The sequence below is a fragment of the Delphinapterus leucas genome, chromosome 19 (assembly GCF_059928025.1).
Source record: "Delphinapterus leucas isolate spDelLeu-1000000601 "Yukka" chromosome 19, BTC_Dleu_Yukka2, whole genome shotgun sequence".
NCBI classification, from domain to species: domain Eukaryota; kingdom Metazoa; phylum Chordata; class Mammalia; order Artiodactyla; family Monodontidae; genus Delphinapterus; species Delphinapterus leucas.
In genome coordinates this window covers 44,049,570-44,071,560 of record NC_143147.1, presented here as the reverse complement: position 1 = coordinate 44,071,560, position 21,991 = coordinate 44,049,570, and the positions used below count along the sequence as shown (strand labels likewise).

The 21,991-nt window shown below is 40.4% G+C and overlaps 1 protein-coding gene across 22 annotated transcripts in view; it reads left to right on the top strand.

The window, feature by feature from the left end:
• ACACA (acetyl-CoA carboxylase alpha) overlaps positions 1 to 21,991 on the top strand; it is a 274,775-nt gene that overhangs the window by 140,798 nt on the left and 111,986 nt on the right. For 20 of the 22 annotated variants that reach the window (XM_089900994.1, XM_089900995.1, XM_089901007.1 and 17 more), the window contains 6 exons: positions 2,777 to 2,890; positions 4,200 to 4,313; positions 5,572 to 5,661; positions 7,550 to 7,668; positions 18,548 to 18,571; positions 21,210 to 21,353. In XM_089900994.1, the coding sequence (XP_089757120.1) occupies positions 2,777 to 2,890; positions 4,200 to 4,313; positions 5,572 to 5,661; positions 7,550 to 7,668; positions 18,548 to 18,571; positions 21,210 to 21,353 (605 nt within the window). The remainder of the gene's footprint in view (positions 1 to 2,776; positions 2,891 to 4,199; positions 4,314 to 5,571; positions 5,662 to 7,549; positions 7,669 to 18,547; positions 18,572 to 21,209; positions 21,354 to 21,991) is intronic. The other 2 variants (XM_089900992.1, XM_089900999.1) reach the window with 1 other exon arrangement.

Genomic DNA, 21,991 nt, shown 5'->3' with positions numbered 1-21,991 from the left:
TTCTTTCACAACTTGAACACTGTGTTCAGGTCAAGGACAGGAGAGGGTTGAGAAGGTTACACTACACACAGTTTTCTGTTGCACATCTTTTCCTAAGTACTAATGATGACAATAGAGAAAATAATATTTGAATGGGAAATTTCCAAGTCAGGATAATTTAATGAAAGTAGTGGTTTATTCATACTGTGTTTGATATTTCACATGCCAAAAAGGTCAGGTTTCTGTACTTTATCACAAGGAGTCCAGGAGGATTGTCAGTTGGTGATTGTGAACGAATAATTACTTCCCTATTATTTTTTCTAGTCTCCATAGTTCACTTTTCTTACAGAAAAGAAGCTTCTCTACCCGCTTTCTCACTCCCTCTCTCTCATAATGGAAAGATGAAATGAAAAAAATTTTTTTTTTAAGTAGTTGTGTGCATGTGTTTTAGTTAGAATGTGATCTGTAGTTAGGCAAGATGGCAACTCCATTTTTTAAAATTTATTTATTATTTATTTATTTTAATTTAATCTCAAAAGGTAAACCTGGGTTTCCTTTCAAGGGAAACCAGTCCATATCACATCTGATATAGGTTGGGTAGGTGGCTAGTGTTCTTATTTTGTTGTGTTGGCTTTTGCTGTTAATGTTGAGACTTTAGTCTGACTATTTGCAGAGCAGCTGAGTTCTATTACCCAGGACATCTCTTAGGTTTTTGAACCTCTCAATGGGTCCACTCTGATGACTGAAGTAAGTACCTCAGAAAAGAGTATATTTTCTCTATTAGGAACATTAGGTAAAGAGGGATTTAGGTAGGATAAAGCTTATGGTTTCCCTACCCACTGTTATCTACCTATTCTTTCCTTCCGTCTTGTTACGGCCTTGTCGCTGGTGATTTGATTTGATTTTTTTTTTAATATATATCATCATCCCATTTCTTTTCTTTTTTTTAAACTATATTTATTTTTGGCTGCATTGGATCTTTGTTACTGCACGCGGGCTTTTCTCTAGTTGTGGCGAGCAGGGGCTACTCTTCGTTGTGGTGCGCGGCTGGTGACTTTTATTAAAATACTGTTTTGCTTATAAGTTCTCAATAAAAGATGAGACTTGGTTGCATTTTCTCCCTCCTCTTTGCTTTTTCCCTGGGATGGGAGGAATAGGTCCTTCAGTCTGTGACTACGTGCTCAGGCGAGCCCTGGATTTATAATCACTTTATTCTTCCACTCAGATGAGTGAATCCCCTGCGTTAAACAGGTGAAAACAATACTTGCACTTCGTTAACTATAAATACCATCATGCGGTTTACAACTCTGGCGCACACCTCTGGTTGTGGATTGGGGAACCAGAAAGTGTTTCCTGCTTTAAAGTGTTTGAGAAGCCGTCTTTCCAGCACACCAGTGTTGAGTACTCCAAAACTGTTTACCCTGTGATGTGGAAGGCGGTAGGGGGTTGTAGAAAAAGCGTTTGGGGAAATGTATATTTGCCCCCAGAGCCAAAAACCCCACACTTCTATTTGTGCTGCGCTGGTAAAGGGCTGTACGGAGTATCCCTGAGATGGGGAGGGTTGAAGATGAAATGGAGATTCTTCAAGAAAAAGGCTGATAATCCAGGAGGGAGAAAGATTAAAAGGCAGCCACAGGAAGCGTTTTGGGATCTGGTTGTCTTTCATGTCCGATCCAATAGTTGGGTGGGGGAGAATAAAAGTTCACTAAAATATAAAGGCAGTTGTTTCAAACTCCAAGTCGAGGGAACTATGTGATGTGATATTAAGAACTACTATTACGGATAACTCTGTAAATTTCAAAAAGGACATTTATAAAAGTGCATCTGCAGTTTTTTCAGCTTAGATGAGAATTACATGAATAATGGATGAATTTAGGGAATAAACTGATACTGCCCTGGAGAAGAAATATTTTTCCCAAAATATGAGAGTTTTTATTCTTAAAATTTTTTAATTTTTTGGAGACAAAGGACCCAAGTCTGAATTACACCATGGATTGTATAGTAGGCGCTTGGTTTTTCCCTCTAATCCATCTAAGGAATCACCATGTTTAGGTATCATGGAATGATTCGTGGTACAGCAAGAGGATAAATGATTTGGGGTATAGAATTGTCAGAATATGAGATGGTGTTTTTAGTTAACGTGTATTTATAAATGAATAATTTGTGCTTATGTTTCTGTTTTGCACCCTCCTGGGATGCTGAACATTTGGTTTGTGGAATGAAAACCACCAGGAGTGTTTCCTTTTGCCTTATTCTGCCTTCTTTCCAAAAGTGGGAGAGGGAACAGGAAAGCTTTTAGTCCCTATATTATTTAAAACCTCTTAAAACTTTGAGACATCCTTTGTTATTTCTTAGGGAGAATCCCTTGACCCCTTTTAATGGTCTCTAATGATTTCTATTGTTTAAAGTCTGGTGTTATTTATAAAGAAATACATTAGGAATTTAGAATCTGAATGGCCGAGGAATTGGGCTTCTCCTTGTAGCAGCTTCCTCTGGGATCTCTCTCTTTTTTTTTTTTTTTTGGCCTTGCGGCATGTGAGATCTTAGTTCCCTGACCAGGGATTGAACCCGCGCCCCCTGTATTGGAAGCGCGGAGTCTTAACCACTGGACCACCAGGGAATTACCCCTCTGGGATCTCTTTACCACACTGTTTAGGATAAAGGTAACAGGACATTTGCATCTTAGTAATCTAGCTCTGTTTACTTTGTTTTTATTCCCTTTTCCTATTTCAAAGTTCTCTCCACCTCAGTTCTTTTTAACATGGATATGTATGTTCTTTGTCACATTAACAATTAGGATCAGTTGTGTGGCCGGGACCCCACTCTCACTGACGAGCTGCTGAATATCCTCACGGAGCTAACTCAACTCAGTAAGACCACCAATGCTAAGGTGGCGCTCCGAGCACGCCAGGTAAGGACATGTGTTGGCTGTCCGGAGGGAGGAATGGTTTTCATAGACTGGGCAGTCCTAGATGCAATGAGCTCTTCCTCCAGCACCTTCCAAAGGTCATGCAATTTCCCATGTATGTCTCATTGCCCTCAGAACAAACATTCTCATGTGGTATATGTTTTTTAAAGAGAAAGGAAAAGATTAACGTTAAGTTTCTTTAAAACAGGAGCTCTCTAGAAGCTAACACAACATTGTAAAGCAACTATACTGCAATAAAAATTAATTAAAAAAATAGAAGCCCTCTCCCCATTATAAAATCCTGTTATTATTCCCTACCCTTCCTAGTAAACTAGGGTCACGTGGAGGAAAGGAAACTGAGGGAAAGCAATAGGTTTAATATTTCTTACTTTCCAAAGGGAGCTTAGAAGCAGGTGAAAACTTTTAAGTGTATAGGAAAAAATCAAGTGTGGAAAGCAAGAAGATAATGAAATGAATCTTAGGTGCTAGCAATCAGCACAACCCCAGAGCAGCCCAGTTTCACCCTGTAGTCTTCATTTCCATTCCAAAAGGTTTCAGCAGGGAAGCCAGGAGTTGGCACTCCCTTTGTGTTCCAGCACATGGGCATCGACAAGGAAGCAGCATTTGAAGCTGTTCAGTGACCTTCTGCTTTCTCTACAATTGTATCCATGTCACTGAATTACTCAAAAGTTATTGAACCTCTCAGTGACCTGCTGAGGGTATTCAGGTCCTACCGTGTCCCTGTTTTTGTTTGTGACACTGCTTTCACTCTCTCTGCCCGTCACATGCATTGTTGTTACATCCTGACACCTCCTCCTTGGGACTGAGTACCTGGGGCTGTCCGAGCAGCTTTTCCTAGTCTTTCCCCTTCAGAGTTGCAAAAGGCTAGCTCTGCTGCACCAACCTTCCCCACAGCTGTTCCCTGCCAGACCTGATTCCCCATTAACAGCTAGTCATGCAGTCCCCAGGACTAGCAGCTCTGCAATGGTAAATCACATGCACTGATGGAACTTGATTGAAGCTGTTTTTTCTCCCTCCCCCTCCCTCTGCCCCCATGGGAAATTGCTCACAAGCAAATCATGGTAAGAGTCAACTGAAAAAAAAAAAAAAAAGAGTCAACTGAGATGCAGTATTTGGTGGCCTTGGCTTTATGTTACAGGACCCAGAAGTTGTTTTACTTGGTCTCTGTTTTATCTTTGATGCCTGCACTTACACATTTATATTTATTGCTTTTGTATCAGAGCTGCCTAATAGGAGCCTAGAATAATCACTCCCTCAGGAACTTACGCCTTTTATTTTGCTCTCACTCTAGGTTCTTATTGCCTCCCATTTGCCATCATATGAGCTTCGCCATAACCAAGTAGAGTCTATCTTCCTATCAGCTATTGACATGTACGGACATCAGTTTTGCATTGAGAACCTGCAGGTATACATTATAGCCCTTTTCTGCCACTCTGCACTCTTGTCCCCTTTATTCCCAAGCATAGTTTAAGTAATCAGTCAGTCAATTTTGATTTTCTGTGTAATGAAGTTTCATACTGTGAATTTCTAAAATGATTTATACTTATGTGTTTTTTCTTCATAAAATGCTGTTAGAATTGTGGCTTAGCTTAAAAATTGAATAGGCCTGCCTTGATAGAAGTGTCCTAATGAAGCCTTCACCTCTTGCGCTTTTAACTAGAAGGTATTCTAAGACAGAATGAAGTGGTAGCACTGGTTGACTTCTGATATTTGAATCAGATGTATAAATAGGTAGTCGTTAGTCTTCTACAGGCAAAGCTACTTAAATAATCATTTAATTTTATTTTAATGCTTACTATTAAGCTTCATACAGAGCCAATTTTATTTATTTATTTATTTTTTATTATTATTTTTTGCGGTACGCAGGCCTTTCACTGCTGTGGCCTCTCCCGCTGCAGAGCACAGGCTCCAGACGCGCAGGCTCAGCGGCCATGGCTCACTGGCCCAGCCGCTCCGCGGCATGTGGGATCCTCCCAGACCGGGGCACGAACCCATGTCCCCTGCATCGGCAGGCGGACTCCCAACTACTGCGCCACCAGGGAAGCCCCAGAGCCAATTTTATAAAAGAATATTGGCTAATTTTACTGCTAATTCAAAGAACCTTGACTATTATTTTTAAAACAACACCATTTTGTCAGGAATGACTTTCTATTTTTCTACTTGGAAATAATGATAATATTATTATACCTAGCCAAGGGAATCTTCAGGGTTTCTATCAGATTTCGTTCTGGGGAAACTAAAGAGGGGGGAAGGATGTTTTTGCTTATTTGGTTCATAGTTGAAATAGAGGGTTCAAAAATCAAAAATCTATGGCTTACCATAGTGGAGTAGTGAGACAATATATTAAAAGTTAAGTATGGATATGTGTCAGAAAGGATAATAATAGCCATAAACACCTATATTAGCATATAATTAATGCACTGTTAATGCATTAGTCTAAGAATTTTACGTATATTAACTCTTCAACAGCCCTGTGAGGATAGGTATTCTTATTTTCCCCATTTTGTAGCTGAGGAAGCTGAGGCAGAGAGAAGGTAAGATCATACATGACCTTCATAGACAAAATTCTTAAGTTTCACTAAATGCTTCAAATGCTAAATATTGTCCATTGGAATTGTTCTCTTATGGATGTAATGGTTTAAGCTTGTCTTTGTACCTTCCAGAAACTCATCTTGTCCGAAACGTCAATTTTCGATGTCCTACCAAACTTCTTCTATCACAGCAACCAGGTCGTGAGGATGGCAGCTCTGGAGGTAGGTTCTCATAGTAACGTGACATGACCTTTTTCTCAGTTTCTGGCTGACTCCTTTTGTCCATTTGGCTATTGTTATCTGTCCTTTTTCTTTGGCCTTAACGTTGGTTCTCAAGAGTAGAGAACCTTCCTCTTTTCCTCTGAAACAAATGGTCTTGCTCAAGTGTGTCAACTCAACTAATCACCAGTTTCTGGGCTCCAATCACAGGAAAATAGCTGCTAGCATTTTTCAATTCTACTTACCAGGTATTTGAATTCTTCCATTTCATAATGATTAGGATTCCCTGTTAACACAATAAGTGAAAAAATATGTGGCTGATCAGAACAGTACCATTTTGTGATTTGGGCCAAATAAAATGGATTTTAGTTATATTCTGAATTGTCAAGCAGTTCTTATGAACTATTTCGGCATGAGAAGGAAAGTAATAACATTTAATGAACTGGGTTTTAGGTGCTTTATTTTTCTCATTTAATCCTACAATTACTTCATGAAGTAGAAGAAAGTGAGCCTCTGAGAGGTTAAGTGACTTGCCCAAATTCACATGGATAGTAAGTGGAAGAGTTTGCATTTGAGCCCAGGTCAATCTGACTCATGACTTTTCTGTTTCCACTACAGCACACTACCTCATTAAGCACAAAAATTGCAGGCCCCAAATACTGCTGTAAAGTTGCCAAGTAGATGTTTTTTTTGAACATGAGGAAAAGGAGTGTCTTCAATGATTTTATGTGATATGATACCACTACAGCCCTTTGCGAGCTCTTTTGGGTTACTTTTTATTTGTATTCTGTGGGGAGACTGTAATGTATGCTACTCAGTAAATATCAAAATTTGAAAATATCTAAGTGTTCTACAGTGTTTTTATGCCATTTAATGCAAAGTCTCCTGACGTACCTCACATGCTGATGTGTCTCATTTTATGTGCATGGCAAATTAGCTGTGAAGTACGTGAGGTTGGACTGACGGGTTTTCCTGAGACGTGGCCTGTTGCTGTTTCTTTGAGTCAAGTTAGTGTATTTGAGAGATTATATGTCAACTTATGCCTTCCTGATTTTGCCTAGGGTTTGGGGGATATAAACACTGTAAAATCGATTTGGGCCAGTGGGAAAACAAAACAAAGATACAAGATAGTGAAAGAGTTAGACTGTACTTCAATTGTTTCTGTCTTCTATCTTCACTCCTCAGGTGGCCCAGAATCAGCACCTCTCATTTTTCTCCCTGTTTGCTTTTATTTTAATTAATTAATTAATTTATAGCTGTGTTGGGTCTTTGTTGCTGTGCGTGGGCGTTGAGTGGGGCTACTCTTCACTGTGGTGCGCGGGCTTCTTATTGTGGTGGCTTCTCTTGTTGCAGAGCACAGGCTTCAGTAGTTGTGGCTCGTGGGCTCTATAGCGCAGGCTCAGTAGTTGTGGCGCACGGGCTTAGTTGCTCCGCGGCATGTGGGATCTTTCCGGACCAGGGCTCGAGCCCATGTGTCCTGCATTGGCAGGCGGATTCTTAACCACTGCGCCACCAGGGAAGTCCCTCTCCCTGTTTGCTTTTATCTTCTGTTGAAATCATCATGTGTAATGAATTAATAGTCATGGTTCTATATACTTTTGTGCTAACTGATCAAACTTTCTCTCGAGTTTAGGTCAGTGTGAAGGGTTTATAAGAGGTGTCCAGCAGAGGAAGGCTAGCTTTGTTTCCATTTATAGTCATGGGTATAGTTTTAAGACTCCAGCTTTATTAATTAAAGCAAGGTATGTATGTATGGGGCTTTGGGACTTGTCACCACAGACCACCTTCTTCTGCATCAGACACCTCCTTTCAAGACTGTGTTTTTCCTGGGCTAACCGTCTCTTAGTTTCTGTTTTTGAAGTGTATTTACTGAGGATTACTTTTTAACCAGGTGTATGTTCGAAGGGCTTATATTGCCTATGAACTTAACAGTGTACAACACCGCCAGCTTAAGGACAACACCTGCGTGGTGGAATTCCAGTTCATGCTGCCCACATCTCATCCAAACAGGTGAGTTTGAGCTGGTGTGTGCACCTGAGCCAACCAGAGCTCTATCAGAGTTAAAGGGAGGGTGGGGGTGGGTAATGTGTGTGTGACCATTCTGTATCGTTTTCTAAGCTAGAAATGTAGAGCAGAAAATGAACACGTTTAAACCATGAGAAGAAGAGCCTCTTGGTGTCCATTTCTTTTTTTATTTTTTTGATCTTTGATCTGGAGAGAGAAAGTATGGTCTAATTAAGATAGAAATTTAGGATTACTCCATTCATTCTCTTTTGTTAGAAATTTATTTATTTATTTATTTATGGCTGTGTTGGGTCTTCGTTGTGGTGCGCGGGCTTCTCATTGCAGTGGCTTCTCTTGCTCTGGAGCATGGGCTCTAGGTGCATGGGCTTCAGTAGTTGTGGCACACAGGCTCAGTAGCTGTGGCGCACGGGCTTAGTTGCTCCGCAGCATGTGGGATCTTTCCAGACTAGGGATTGAACCTGTGTCCCCTGCACTGGCAGGCGGATTCTTAACCACTGCACCACCAGGGAAGTCCCTTTGTTCTTTTTTTTTTTTTTTTTTGCGGTACGCGGGCCTCTCACTGTTGTGGCCTCTCCCGTTGCGGAGCACAGGCTTCGGACGCGCAGGCTTAGCGGCCATGGCTCACGGGCCCAGCCGCTCCACGGCATGTGAGATCCTCCCGGACCGGGGCACGAACCCGTGTCCCCTGCGTCAGCAGGCGGACTCTCAACCACTGCACCACCAGGGAAGCCCATAATCTCATTTATTTTTAAAGTATTCTGAGGCAGTGAAAACTTAGGAATTTCACCCACACATATGTTCATCTCCTCCCGTATTTTCATTCTTTTCAGTAATACCACAGGAAATACAAATAATCACAGCCAGTCTTAAGCTGCCCCCCTCCATTTCTGCTTTATGGGCTTTGGTTCTTCACTTTTTATTTCAAAGTACTATGTCTTTGGGGATCCTTAGTTATAGACAACAGAAATGGTTTTGTTCCAAATTGCCACTTCAGCCAAAGCAATAGAAACTCTTCCTAGAGACAAAGAAGTGTGTGCTGAGACTTGCAGCCACTGGATGCCACTGTTGATCCAGGAGAGGTCAGCAGATGAGCTGTAGCGTCTTCAGAAAAAGTACTTGTCTTCTTTGTCTGAGAAGGTCCTTTCACTTCTCTACCTCGAAAATACCTTATGGCTGGCAGAGAAAAGCATATATCCTTGATTTAGCAAGCATCTCTCGGTACATTTTTGCCTCCATGGATTTCAGAATCTCATTTTCTAGAAACGAATGACTGTCCTTCAGCGAGCAGCAAGGTACTCATGGCACACATGGGCTCGGTGCTCAGGCTTCTTTCTTTTCCTGCGTTCCTTGAATAATTGTAGAGAACTACATGCTAAACTTAATGCTCTTTGTAATTCTCAGAACATTCTCCTTTTCTTCCTGCTTTCTACTACCTCATCCCTTTGGGCAGTGATTTGTAGTCAGGCCACAGAGCTGCTTGTGATTTCCTTCCTTCCCTCATCGCTCCCCTTGCCTTTCTGAATTGCTCTCCCTGTCCTACTTTTAAATTTGAGGATCTGTGTCCGATTTGGTAAGGGAAAGTCGATTGGAAAATGAGAGACATGCTTCTTAACTGTTTGTTAAGAAATCTTATTCACCTTTCCGTCTCAAGGGTGGTTATTGGTTATTGCTGATATGGTTTCAAAACTTGTATACGTGTCCCTCCCAACAACTGAGGTGTACACGTTCCTCTGGATAAAGACCAGACCTGAACAGAGCAGTAACCCTGTCATCTTTCTAAAGTCTTCCTTGGTTGTATGTATACAGAATTATAAACTGCTGGATTATTATTATTATTAATGTAGATGTAAAGGTGAAGATAGGGAAAATAAAGGAGGAAAGAGAAAATAGTCTTTGTGGAAACCAGAAAACTAAAATTGCTTTAATGCTTTTTAGGTCTAAAATCCTTTTGTTAGTTTAGGAATAGAAGATGTATTATCAGATTTAATTACAGAATGCTATATTTAATTTTAGAGCATGGCTTATTCAGTTATTACAGATTTGCTACTTGAATTTAGTTTTGTAAGATTTTATATTTTCTTATAAATGTTTTTGTTACAATTTGGAGTTATGACCTTATCCTGACACCAGTTGGTGTACTGCAATTCAATTCTGACACTTACCACCTGGAGTTAGATCAGATGCCACTAGTTAAGGGCTCAGTTCTTCACAAAACTACCTCTACTTCAGATGTGGCCACAAGTTGGGTTCCCAGGCCACCCACACTTCTGACCAACTGGCTACAAATTTGGGGGTTCCCATGACCCCTTCAGGTTCAATAATGCCCTAGAACAACTTAACAGAACTCAGCAAAACACTATACTTACGATCACAGTTTTTTTAATAAAAGATACTGATCAGGACCAGACAAGTGAAGAGATACATAGAGTAAGGTCTGGGGGGGTGGGGTGGGGCCTGAACACAGAATTCTTTCCCTGTGGAATCAGGGTACCTTGTCCTCCCAGCATATCAATGTGTTCACCAACCAAGAAGTTCCATTGAGCTTCAGTGCCCAGAGTTTCTATCAGGGTTTCATTACAGTGTCACGATTGATTGACTCATTGGCCATGTGATTAAACTCACTCTCCAGCTTGTCTTCCCTCCCCAGAGGTCCAGCTGACCCTCTAATCACATGGTTGGTCTTCCTAGTGAGTAGCCCCTGTCCTGAGTTATCTCTTAGCATAAACTCAGGTGTGATCCAAGGGGCACATGAATAATGAAGGCACTTCATTACTTGAGAAATTCCAAGGATTTAGAGTCTCTCTCCCAGGAACCAGGGACAAAGGCCAAATTCTTTATTATATCATAGGCCTGCAACCCTTACAGAAGAATTCTAGGGTATCTTAGTTTTAGCTAGTTTTGAGTCAAGTTCCAACTTTTTTCCAGCCTCAGTACTTTTGTTCTTTTCTGTTCTTACTGTTTTGAACAAGCAGGCCATAAGCATTATTGTTTGTAATTCTACAGAAATAAATGACAGGAGACTGTCTACCAGCGTTTATTCCACCCTCAGTTCCTGTAAGGCTCAAGGACACAGTTATGTCCACTAACCGCTAGATCAGTGATTCTCAGAATTATCTGCAAAGTATTTTAAGAATACACATATGGGCTCCTGGCTCTTAAGATTCTGATTAATTTTGAACCAGAGTCCAGGGGACCACTTCTTGAAAAAGCTTCTCTGATAATTCTGTTGACCATCTACAATTGAGAATCACTACTACTAGACCAGCACTGTCCAATAGAAATATAATGCAAGCCACATATATAATTTAAAATTTTCTAATGACCATATTTAATAAGAAACAGACAAAATTACTTTTAATAACATTTTATTTAACGCATTGTATCCAAAATACCTTTTTTTTTTCTTTTTGGCTGGGCTGCATGGCTGGTGGGATCTTAGTTCCCCAACCAGGGATCGAACTCCTACCCTCTGCACTGGAAGCATGGAGTCCTAGCCACTGGACTGCCAGGGAAGTCCCTCAAAATACCATTTTAATACGTAATAAAAAGTTATTAATCAGATATTTTCCATTCTTTTTACAAAGTCTTCGAAATTTAGAGTGTATTCTCTACTTCCAGCATGTCTCAATACAGGCTAGCCATATTTCCAGCACTTCTAGCCACATAGACAGCTCAACTGTAGACCGAATTAATTAGGACAATCACACTGAGTCCTCTTTGTTTTATGTTAATGGTAGTATCCCTAGGAGAGATTTTTTTTTCTTTTTACAAACTTTTATTCTTATGTTGCTTATTCTTGGTAGTTACAGCAATCATCCACTTCTGATACTGTAGCTATACTACAGTATTTTACACATGATTTAAAAATTGTTCAATGAGAACAGAGAACAGGCATATGAATATACATATTTTACATATCTAATGCTAAACAGAATTTTATATTTCCCCAATATTATATTTCGGGTTAACAAACCAGAAATTCTTGGGGGAGAAAACACATACATTCTTTAACCAGTTTTTGCATTTTCTTTCCTGGTACTTGGTCTTCCCATTTCTAGCCAGACATTCTTTTTTTTTTTTAAATGTTTATTTATTTATTTATTTGGCTGCGTCAGGTCTTAGTTGCAGCGTGCGGTCTCTTCGTTGCTGCACATGAGCTTCTCTCTAGTTGTGGCACGTGGGCTCCAGAGCGCGTGGGCTTAGTTGTCCTGCAGCATGTGGGATCTTAGCTCCCCGACCAGGGATCAAACCCATGTCCCCTGCATTGGAAGGCGGATCCTTTTTTTTTCTCTTTTTCTACATTTATTCTTTTTTTTTTTTAACATCTTTATTGGAGTATAATTGCTTTACAGTGGTGTGTTAGTTTCTGCTGTATAACAGTGAATCAGCTATACATATATCCCCATATCTCCTCCCTCTTGCATCTCCCTCCCACCCTCCCTATCCCACCCCCTAGGTGGTCACAGAGCACCGAGCTGATCTCCCTGTGCTATGCGGCTGCTTCCCACTAGCTATCTGTTTTACATTTGGTAGTATTTATAAGTCCATGCCACTCTCTCACTTCGTCCCAGCTTACCCTTCCCCCTCCCTGTGTCCTCAAGTCCATTCGGAAGGCGGATTCTTAACCACTGGACCACCAGGGAAGTCCCCAGACATTCATTTGAAGTAGACTAAACTTGTCCAGCAAGTCCTTGGGAGTATCTTTCTAAGCTGTATTATCAAAGCAAGACTACAGTCTCTTGTTGTGTATGGGGTCATCTGGTGGAATTCTATTCCTGTGGTTTGTTTTTGACTAGTGATTTAGCCCCCGTGGGTTGGGATGAAACATGGCTCTTTGTCCGTAAACTGACAATAGCCGAGTATTTTTTCAGGAAAATGCCTTAGATGCCACTTGGATTGAAGACCGTGTCCCATTTGCACGTTTTGATTTTTAGAGAAGCAGGCAAAACACAAGCAGCTGCCATTGCAAATAGGTGGAGCAGCCTCTGAGAAGGGAGAAGAAACACCCTCTTCAGCGCATTTGGGCAATTAGTATGTGGCCAACACGTTTGGTACCTTTTTGTTTAAGTTCATTTTGGAACTTTGTATTGCTTGACATTTTCTTATACCTAAAAATTTTTTTAAATTTTATTGTGGAAAGAACATTTAACATGAGATCTACCCTCTTAAATTTTTAAGTGTACAATATATTATTGTTGATTTTAGGTACATTGTTGTACAGCAGATCTGTGATGCTTATTCATCTTGTGGACTGAAACTTTTGTTTGACATTTAGTTACTCTGTGTTTCAGTATAATTTGATTGTTTTTTTCTAATACTCCTCACAATATTTTTTTTTTAAAAAAGGCAGCAGATGACTAAACAATTTCTTACCTCTGTGACTTTCTCATCATCCTTCTTGCTAGGCAGGCTTCAGCCAAGGTATGTCATCTACTTCCTGATCTTCTATGTAAGACTTTCAAATTTTTTATGGGAACTGTAGTTGCAACTTATTCGGCGTCCTCAGGTCTTATGCACCAGAGGATCCACATATTAGAGCTTTACTAAAGGAAGCTCCTGGCCTAGATATACCCTTTTCTTCTTAAATTCCTTTCACTTGAACAGCAGCTACACTTGACTTAAGCATAGTAGGAAACCTATATATTTATATATGGAACACCTATATATATGGGAAATGTGTGGATTTTTTTTCCTTCTTTATCTTCTTAGCGTATAAGGACTACGTCCTATTGTAGGTGAATTTTTTTGAGGGGAGGGGATTTTTGCTGTCATTTTTTAAAGGTGATTTGTAGCCAGTTAGCAATTGTCCTTAGAGGAGAAATGAGGGAGTTTCTTCAGTCTTTTTCTTGGTGCAGGAGTAGTCAGGATAGCTGGTCTGCACTAAGAGAACATTTTATTATTATTCAGACTTTTAGGACTTAATTCTTTTGTCTAAGATTCCATCAGGCCAGCTCTTTAGTGAGTTCAACCAGTATTTTACATGGATTAAACCTGGAGCTCAGACTGTTATCATTCAGCATTCCTTTTTCTCTGTCTTCTTCCAGCGAGGCTCAGGGTTTAGAGCCAGAGGTGGTGTGTGCGTGTCTTTTTTCTCATTCTGAAACCCTAGTTTTAGCACTCTGTGGTGCTGGTGATGGAAAAGCTTGTTACACTAAAGCCTCTTCCTGAATGTATTTTTGATGATTCATCCAATCATTTGACATTCACGATTTTACTTAGCTTTGGACATATTAAGTAACTCAGAATAATCTGGAAACAAATAAGTTCTTTAGTCAGCCTATGTATTTGATCTTCTAGAATATTTATACAAACATATGTAAAGTATATTATCCCATAAACTCTGTGGCTATGCATATGGCTGTGCATATTATGACAGTCTGGGAGTATGAAATTTAAAACTCCAAATGATTTTCATAAGTGATACATATTAGTGAACATAATTCATTTTTTTAAACTTTTAATCTGTGATGCACATAAGAAGCACCACAATTGATGCAGAAGATGGAAGTCCATTTTGTTGTATACTTCTGTACATACATGATGGGTGAAGACTTACTGGTGTTTATTTCCACCTATTTCTTACATGGAAATCCATACTTTAGTTAATTTGAGTTGCGCTGCACTTTCTCTGCTATTTGCTCCTTGTGAATTTGGCCTTCTATGTTATAATGTTTTAATTCAAGCATTTTCCTCTTCTCCCGTCTCGCATCCAGAAGAGGTCGGCTGTGTTCTCCCCTGATACCACATGTTTTGGCCATGACTGAGTTATGGCTGCTTGGCATCTTCAGAGTTTAGCTGTTGGTGGGTGGCCTCTGGGCTCTCTTTTCATGAAGAAGGTTGTGAGGAAGTTTAGAAATCAGAAGCCTTCTATGGGGCTAATCGGCAGCCCATTGCCATTCTTGAGGATTCTGATCATCTTTGATACCCAGAGATTAGACCCTTCTTTGGCTCGTACTGACGCACTCAAAAGTCATCCAAGTTGCAGCATTTTTTTAGCAGTGGGAGCACTTGGTTGTAGTTAGCAGGCCAGAATGAGCTATAAATAAATAAAACTCTACAGTGCTTGCTTCCTTCATGCAGGGTAGTCTGCTGATAAGATGCAAGCATCTGGCATAAGAGAAGATTCTCAGCAGGTTTAAGTGCTTTCCTGTATCCATGGCTCAGCTTCTGGTCTCTGCTGCGTTATTTTGGCACTCTAGCCTTGGAAGATTGGAGAGTCGAGTTTAAAACTCTCAATATATCATTAGGGTAGCCCAAGGTCCCTTCTTGTCAAGGAAGACTAGCTGATTCCAGGGGGAAGGAAAAGCAGAATCTAGGGCACCTGTAAATCCCTGTAGTTTTGTGCTGTGGGTTTGTAGCTAATTATATAGCAGGCAATAGTAATATGTTGTAGCTCTGTTGGCATACTTGTTTCAGAAAGAGCAAAATCTTCCAGCAGAGCCAAGAAGGGGCTTTAAAGGGGCTGCAAATGAATGAAGCCACGATCATTTTATTGTAAACGAAAGCTCTGCAGTGGAGTTCGGGCATCTGAGCTGCAAGGAGGTGGTGGGGGAGATGCCAGTAGAAATACATGGTTCAGATGTGTTCTACAGCTCTTGATCTGGATTCTCCTGCAGAAGCATAGTCGCACAGGGAGACCACCACTGGTCACAGCCAGTCAAATTGCTGTTTCTCCTATGGTACTGCTGTTAGTGACTGCTAGTAGGTTATTCAGCCGACCTCTTCTGATTCTGCTTTGCTGCCTGATTTCAAAAGATTTGCCCTATCCTGGCTCTCAGTTACAGCTTGATGTAACCACTGCTTGTTTGCATGCATCCCCATCATTTTCATATAGGGTCTTTTTTTTCCCTTCCAGTTAGAAGGCAAAAGAATCAGGAGCATTTTTATATGATAAAAGATTTATGTAGGGCCAGCTAGAATCAAGCAAAATGAAATTCAGCTGGAAGGGATGGTAAAAGGCTCAGAGAACTTGTGACTGCCAGAGAAGTTGGTGTTCCTTAAATAAAGAGGGTTCAGCCAGCAGGCAGCAACTCTGACTTTGCTTTCATATTGAAGCAGGCTCTCCAGCCATTCTAGGCAGGCAGGTCAGTAAAATCAGAGGTGACTTAATGCCGAGCACCTCAAAATTCAAAGGATTTCTCTTGTCCTTTTTTAAATTTAGTCAATATTGATGTGGAATGCTAGCCTCAGGAGCTGAGATGAGAAAATGCCAGGTCTAGATTCTGGTTTTTGACACCATATTTAGCAGTGTCCTTGGAAAGCTTCCCCTTTGGTTTCTCAGTGATCACATTTGTAAAATGGAGCTAATCTACTGGAAGGAAAATGATTCTAATATTTTTCACAACATTGTGAATGAAGATTCATCATCGTAAGTGCTCTGAAGAGCCTAAACAGGTGTCTTACAAGTGAATTTATACTCTTTTTGTATTTGAAAATGCAATTGATTGCCTTATCAGAGATTGAGAAATTTGATTATTTTTGCGTGATGAGTATGCAGTGAAATGTGGCAGATTTTATTTTATTTTTAGCTATATAAAGTGGGATATTTGACTCATACAATCTCTACGTTTGTTGGTTATTTTTGTGCAGACCACTGAGCTAGCTTTCTACTGTTTCAGAATAGTGTGCAGTATGCCACGTCGGTCATTTTCTTAAGTTGATCAAATAGCCCCTGTATAGAGTTACAAAATATATAGATGATTGTTTTGGACGTGGCTAAGTATTTACCTGGTAGTAGAGAGTTTAACCTTCCTTCTCTGCTCGCCTCCCTGACAGACCCACAGAATCTTATTCTATTGATACCAAAGGGGATAAGCTGACTATAAACTTACCTCTTAAGTGATTGATTTGAGGCCAGTCCTTTAAAAACTGGAGATGTTGGGAGTTTTGTTCTTATCCCATACTGTGTAGATGGTGCATAATTCCTATAACAAAGCAGCAGGGGGTTTCCCGTGAGAGCTCGAGGATTGCTGATGGAGAAGGGCTGGCTTTTTGTTGGTGGTGTTCTTTTCAATTCAGGCCTTTTTCTGCTGAAAACTTGGCCCTCATCCTGTGAAGACTCCCTAAGGGATTAGAGTAGTCACAGAAGCAGTGAGACCATTTTATTAGTGTAAAATATTGGTTAACAGTTGAGAGAGACTATACTGGTTTCTAAATTCGAGAAACCTGGATGGGAGGAGCCTGAGATTGCTTTGGTTGTAGGGTTCTTCTCTCTGAACTGAGGCTTATAGTTTAGAGACTGCAGGTGGCCCTTTTCTTTAGACTCCTTTTTACATCTTAAAAGGAAGACTTTCCTATATTTTCATTAGCATTTACTGTTAGTTTTCTGCTTCTGCTCTAGAACCTCTGCGTACTTTTTGTTTGTTGATGAGGGCCAAGTGCATTATAACTAAGGACCTCTTGTAAAATGAAACTCATTCCCCTGAATGAGAGGCTCAAAGACTCCAAACAGCAAAGGTGCAGGTTTTTGCACTCGGAGGTGGCTCTTGCTGCCTTATGAATTTGCTCTGTGATACAGGTTTGATGCAAAGAGCATTGCTACTCACAAATCACACGAGGTATACAGTGTATGTGCAGCGATATGTCATAGTTCTTTATTTATATGGCCGGCTCAGTCTGTTCTGCTCCTTTCACTGCCATGGAAAGTGCATCATTTTCCTCCTCTCCTCCTTCCATATACCATCAGCACCACCCACTATGTTCTGCCCATTAAGTCCCCTGTGTGCCAGAAAACCCCAACAATGATTAAAGGCTGATAAAAGAGTGTTAGAAGGTTAAGATAATCAACCCATCAGCCCCCTTATAGGACTCCTAAATTGTGGGTGGTAAGTATAACTTTTCCCTTTTAACATTGAAAATAAGGGTTTGATTTTTTTTTTTTTTTCAGTTGAGGAAGTGACTGAGGTCAAATTAAAGGGGGGGAAAAAAGCGTTGGTGTCAAAGACCAAAGAGAAGGCAGGAGACTTGCTTTTCACTTTCCATTCTTATCCTAGTCTTTCTTTCACGATTTGGAAATATTCTTTCTCAGGAAATTCTAGGGCTAGCCAAATTTAGGTTAAGGTTTTATTTATGGAAGGCCTAGAGATTTTAAGCTTACAGCAATTTTTAAAAGTCATTATTTCCCTAAATTCATTTCACTTAAAAATTATTAATTAATTCATTTTTAACAGCCTATACCACTCTAGTCATAGAATCATTAATCATCACATTCCTGCATGCTTTTCAGTTCCTTTAAGCTCCTATGGCACAAAGTATACTCCTTTCCTACACCACCTCCTACCCCCATCCCAGCCCAGTCTACAGGAGGAAGAGCAGGGTTAAAGAGAATTAGAAAAGGGAGCTGGGAGCCCAGGTGCCTGGCTTCTTTTCTCTAGAGGAGAGTTTGTAGGTTCATCACACATCCTAGAAAATCAATTAAGGTGGGAGAGGCTGTGGAATCAACTTCTCTGAACCTCCTTATTGCATTTTTAGTAAAATAGGAACAAGTTAAGAAGATTCTCTAAGAATTTTGTCGAGAATTATATTTCTTGTTGAAGCTTAAGATAATATACCATATTATACAGCCTTAATTTTCATGAGCCTGTGGTTTATCCTTACTCTGAATTATTATTTTGTAATAGAGCTATAAAAAATACTCCATGGTAAATACATTTTGACCCTTTCCATCAACAGCTGCTGTGGTGAGGTAGGTCAGGAGGCGGAGGCACCCGGGGGGTTGAAGGGTAATGAGCACTTAATTATGTCTGCCGAGTGCCAGAGCTGCCACGCTGGGGCTCCTCACGACTGGTCTGTATCTGCTCTGACAATTCTTTTATTATGGCTTGCACTAACCTATCAATAACTAACTGTGGTTGTTTAATTACAGAGGGAACATCCCCACGCTAAACAGGTACCGTATATTTAGTTTTTTTTTGTTTTTTGTTTTTTCTCCAATTAAAAGCACCTTTTAGGAAAATCAGGGGAAAAAATAACACTACACTTGACAAGCTAACATGTTATCTTTCTGCTAGGGAGTCCTGAGCTCCCCTTTGGACATACTAAATTATTTTTTCTGTTTGGAAAACATGTCTTCAGCTTTTCTTCAGCCATTCAAAAAGCAGTGCTTGAAAAGCCTCAGTATGGAACAGCTCCCGTCTAGCTGTGTACAATAGGGGAATCCTCTGCCCGATGTTCAGCTTTGCTGTAAACATCTTACTTTGCTAAGTTCTCTGTTTGGGGCTTTCAGAGGAGAAACCCTTACAGTTACTCCTATCCTGGCAAATTGTTCATCAGTTTTTCAATTTATATTTTCTCTAATTTGCTTCTCCTTTTAGAGGAACACACATGCAGAAATAGCTGATCTCATGTTTTATCAGTTTGTTAGCTATTTTCCTATAAAGTGTTATGATGCTATGAAAGTCAAGTTTTATTTCAGACATGTAATGAGATTACATTGGAAGAGTGTATTTGAAGTTTTGATGTGTGTAGCCCTGTGAAACGTTTCCAGACCAGTAATAACACAAGTGGTATTTTAATATTTTGATTTCCTTCTGCTCCTGAGCCAAGCAAGGCAACACAATGCAAGTTTGAGAGGATAGCAATTCTGACTGGAATCCACAAAGTGCTTAAAGCCGTAACATGTTGGTGCTGACATCTTTGTAGATGATCAGTTATTTGTTGAAATATTTATAGGCTTATGTTTATTTTGTCCCTCTCCCTTTAAATATTAAGTAATCAAAACTGTGTATAGCTTTTGGCATCCAATTTGGATGGGGAGAGGAAAGGGAGTGTTTTGTTTGGTCCTCTTGTCTGCTCTTGAAGAGTGGGCTTGCTTCACTCCTGCTTGCCTTTAGCTGTCCTGGTCCAAGAGCATAGTAGTGGGGGAAACTGAAATGTGGGCATTTCCGATGGGGTTCAGTTGAGTGAAAAAGATTCTTAACCCCATGTTTGCCGCAAGCATAGACTGTTAGCATCTTCAGAGGGGGTTCCCTTTAAGGGTTATCTGGATTCTCTTTCCTGTCTAATGCCAGGCAGGAAGAAAATATACAATGCCTCACAAACTTGCTCCTTTACTAAATATATTTGGTGATCCTAGAAAAGGATGATAGCACTTCTGCGTTCATACAGCTCTGAATCCCAGTTTCTAGTGAGCACCATGTGTAAGACTTGCTTGATGTGTGTTTCATTTGTCTGTTTCATTCATGGTATCAATGGTTTCATCTTCCACTCTACCTTCTAGTCCCTGGTACTGTCAAAAGTTGAAGTACTTTTTCATAGTCATCATTTACCAAAGGAATAAAAACCGGGAGTGTCAGTCTCTAATAGTCTGTGTGAGCAGCACTCCCATTCTGTAAAAAATTCCATTGCCTTTTATAATTACAGTTCGCAATAGAGTACGCTATGTACCCAGATCTATAGCCCACTTTGCTGGCTCTCTTGCCCCCTGCAACACTGCAGGCAGTGCACTTCAAGGAGATTTTTGAGCAGCTCCCCAAAGTTCAAGTGCCATTGCCTTGCTCTGAACGTGCTTCAGATCAGTATGCCAGTAACATGTTGGGCAAGTCCTGGAGGCATCCTTTAGTTTGGTCCTTCCTAACAGACTGTCCTGATTGACTGGGCATCACAAACACTTTACAGTAGTATCTATCAGTACATACTGCTGAGGTGCGTCAAGGAATATCCAGATTCATTATGTTTTTAGATTGAACAAATCAGTTCTCTTTGAGCATCTCCGTTTACACTTGTTTGTCATGCTTACACGTACTTTGAAACCCATGCTCTGCCCTTTTGTATCTTGCTGGGATTCATTAAGGGCTTTCAATGAAGATATGTTTACTTTGGTATAGAAATGTGTTTAAATATAAAAAAGGAAATTTTGCAAAACTGTCTCTCTTTCAAAAAGGGAGAAGCTATAATCCTCATAACTGCGCTCCCCGTCAGCCCATTCAAGGAAAAAATAGATACCTCAGTAAAGTTGCTTTTACAGATTGTTACTTGTTTCTCTCTGATGAATTGTGTTCTTTATGATTTACTAAGCCATTCCAAATGACTTAGAGTTGTTGTTGATACGCATATATCTACCTGTGAATACTTAATCTATTACAATTCCTAGAGAAAAATGCCTTAAGTGTTGCCTAGTTACAGCTCACTTGGCTTGTTTACATCCTTTTAAAAGAGGAGATGTTTTAAGGAAGGGGAAGATGCAGGATGGTTTTTAACCCCTATTTGCTATTCATTCGTTAGACATGTCATGATGTCATGGTATTAAAACCACCATGATATTCCTGACAGTCCTTAGATTTTTATGTGGAGAAATTTGGGGCGGGGGGTGATTGGTAAAAAATATGGTTTGTGTGAGGGGAAATTCCAGTGGAAGGGTTCATGTGAATCTAGCAAGACGGCCTTACCTATAGGTGGGTAAAAAACCAAACCTGCTCTGCAACCTGACCCTGCTTCAGTTTCCTCCCAGCTCCTTTTCCCTGTTGTGACTCTCCCAGTCCTTGTTCCTACTCTCCTTGTCTAATGCACTTGATTGAATTACCATTTAGAATGTCCTTCTCCTCCAACCTCAACCACTATGGCATGACTCATGTAGCTAGTGTCAGCGACGTGCTGCTGGACAACTCATTCACTCCACCGTGTCAGCGGATGGGCGGAATGGTCTCTTTTCGGACTTTTGAAGATTTTGTCAGGTAAGGCACCATGGAACTGTGTCTATACAAGGGGAGCCTTGGGCATCTCAGCTTTCTTCCAAATGAATAGAGGTCCCCTGATTAGCCACGGGCCAGCTAAGGAGATGTAGCCCTTGCGGTATATGCTCTGGGAGAGGTGTAGGTCCTTCCCTTTCCACCTCTGTGCAGACTCTACAAGCCTCTACTTGTTATATGAGCCTGGTCAGAGAAAAAGAAACAAACAAAAACCATCTTTTCCTTAGTAGCTAACACAAGAAACTGTCTGCTCTGTGATGAGTGAAATGTCAGGAGAAATTAAACACAACACTAGAGTGAGCCCCACCAGAGACAATACATCTTTCGATTAAATGCATTCAGCGTCTATCTCTTGATGTATACTGATGCATTACCCTAGGGGGAGGGGTAATTACGTTGGTGTGTCACTGCTCTAGTCCCAGGCTCTTTCTGTTACTTTAAGACCAATGATGACAGCAGCACTGCTCATATCTTACATATGAAAAAAACAAAACAGAAAAGCTTCAGATCATTCTTTTTTAAAAAGAAGAAATATATATGGTGTATTAAAGTTTAAACAATCCATCCTCCTAATTTCTGCCACTTGGTGAAATTTTGCATGTCACCTCTAGCCACTGGTGATT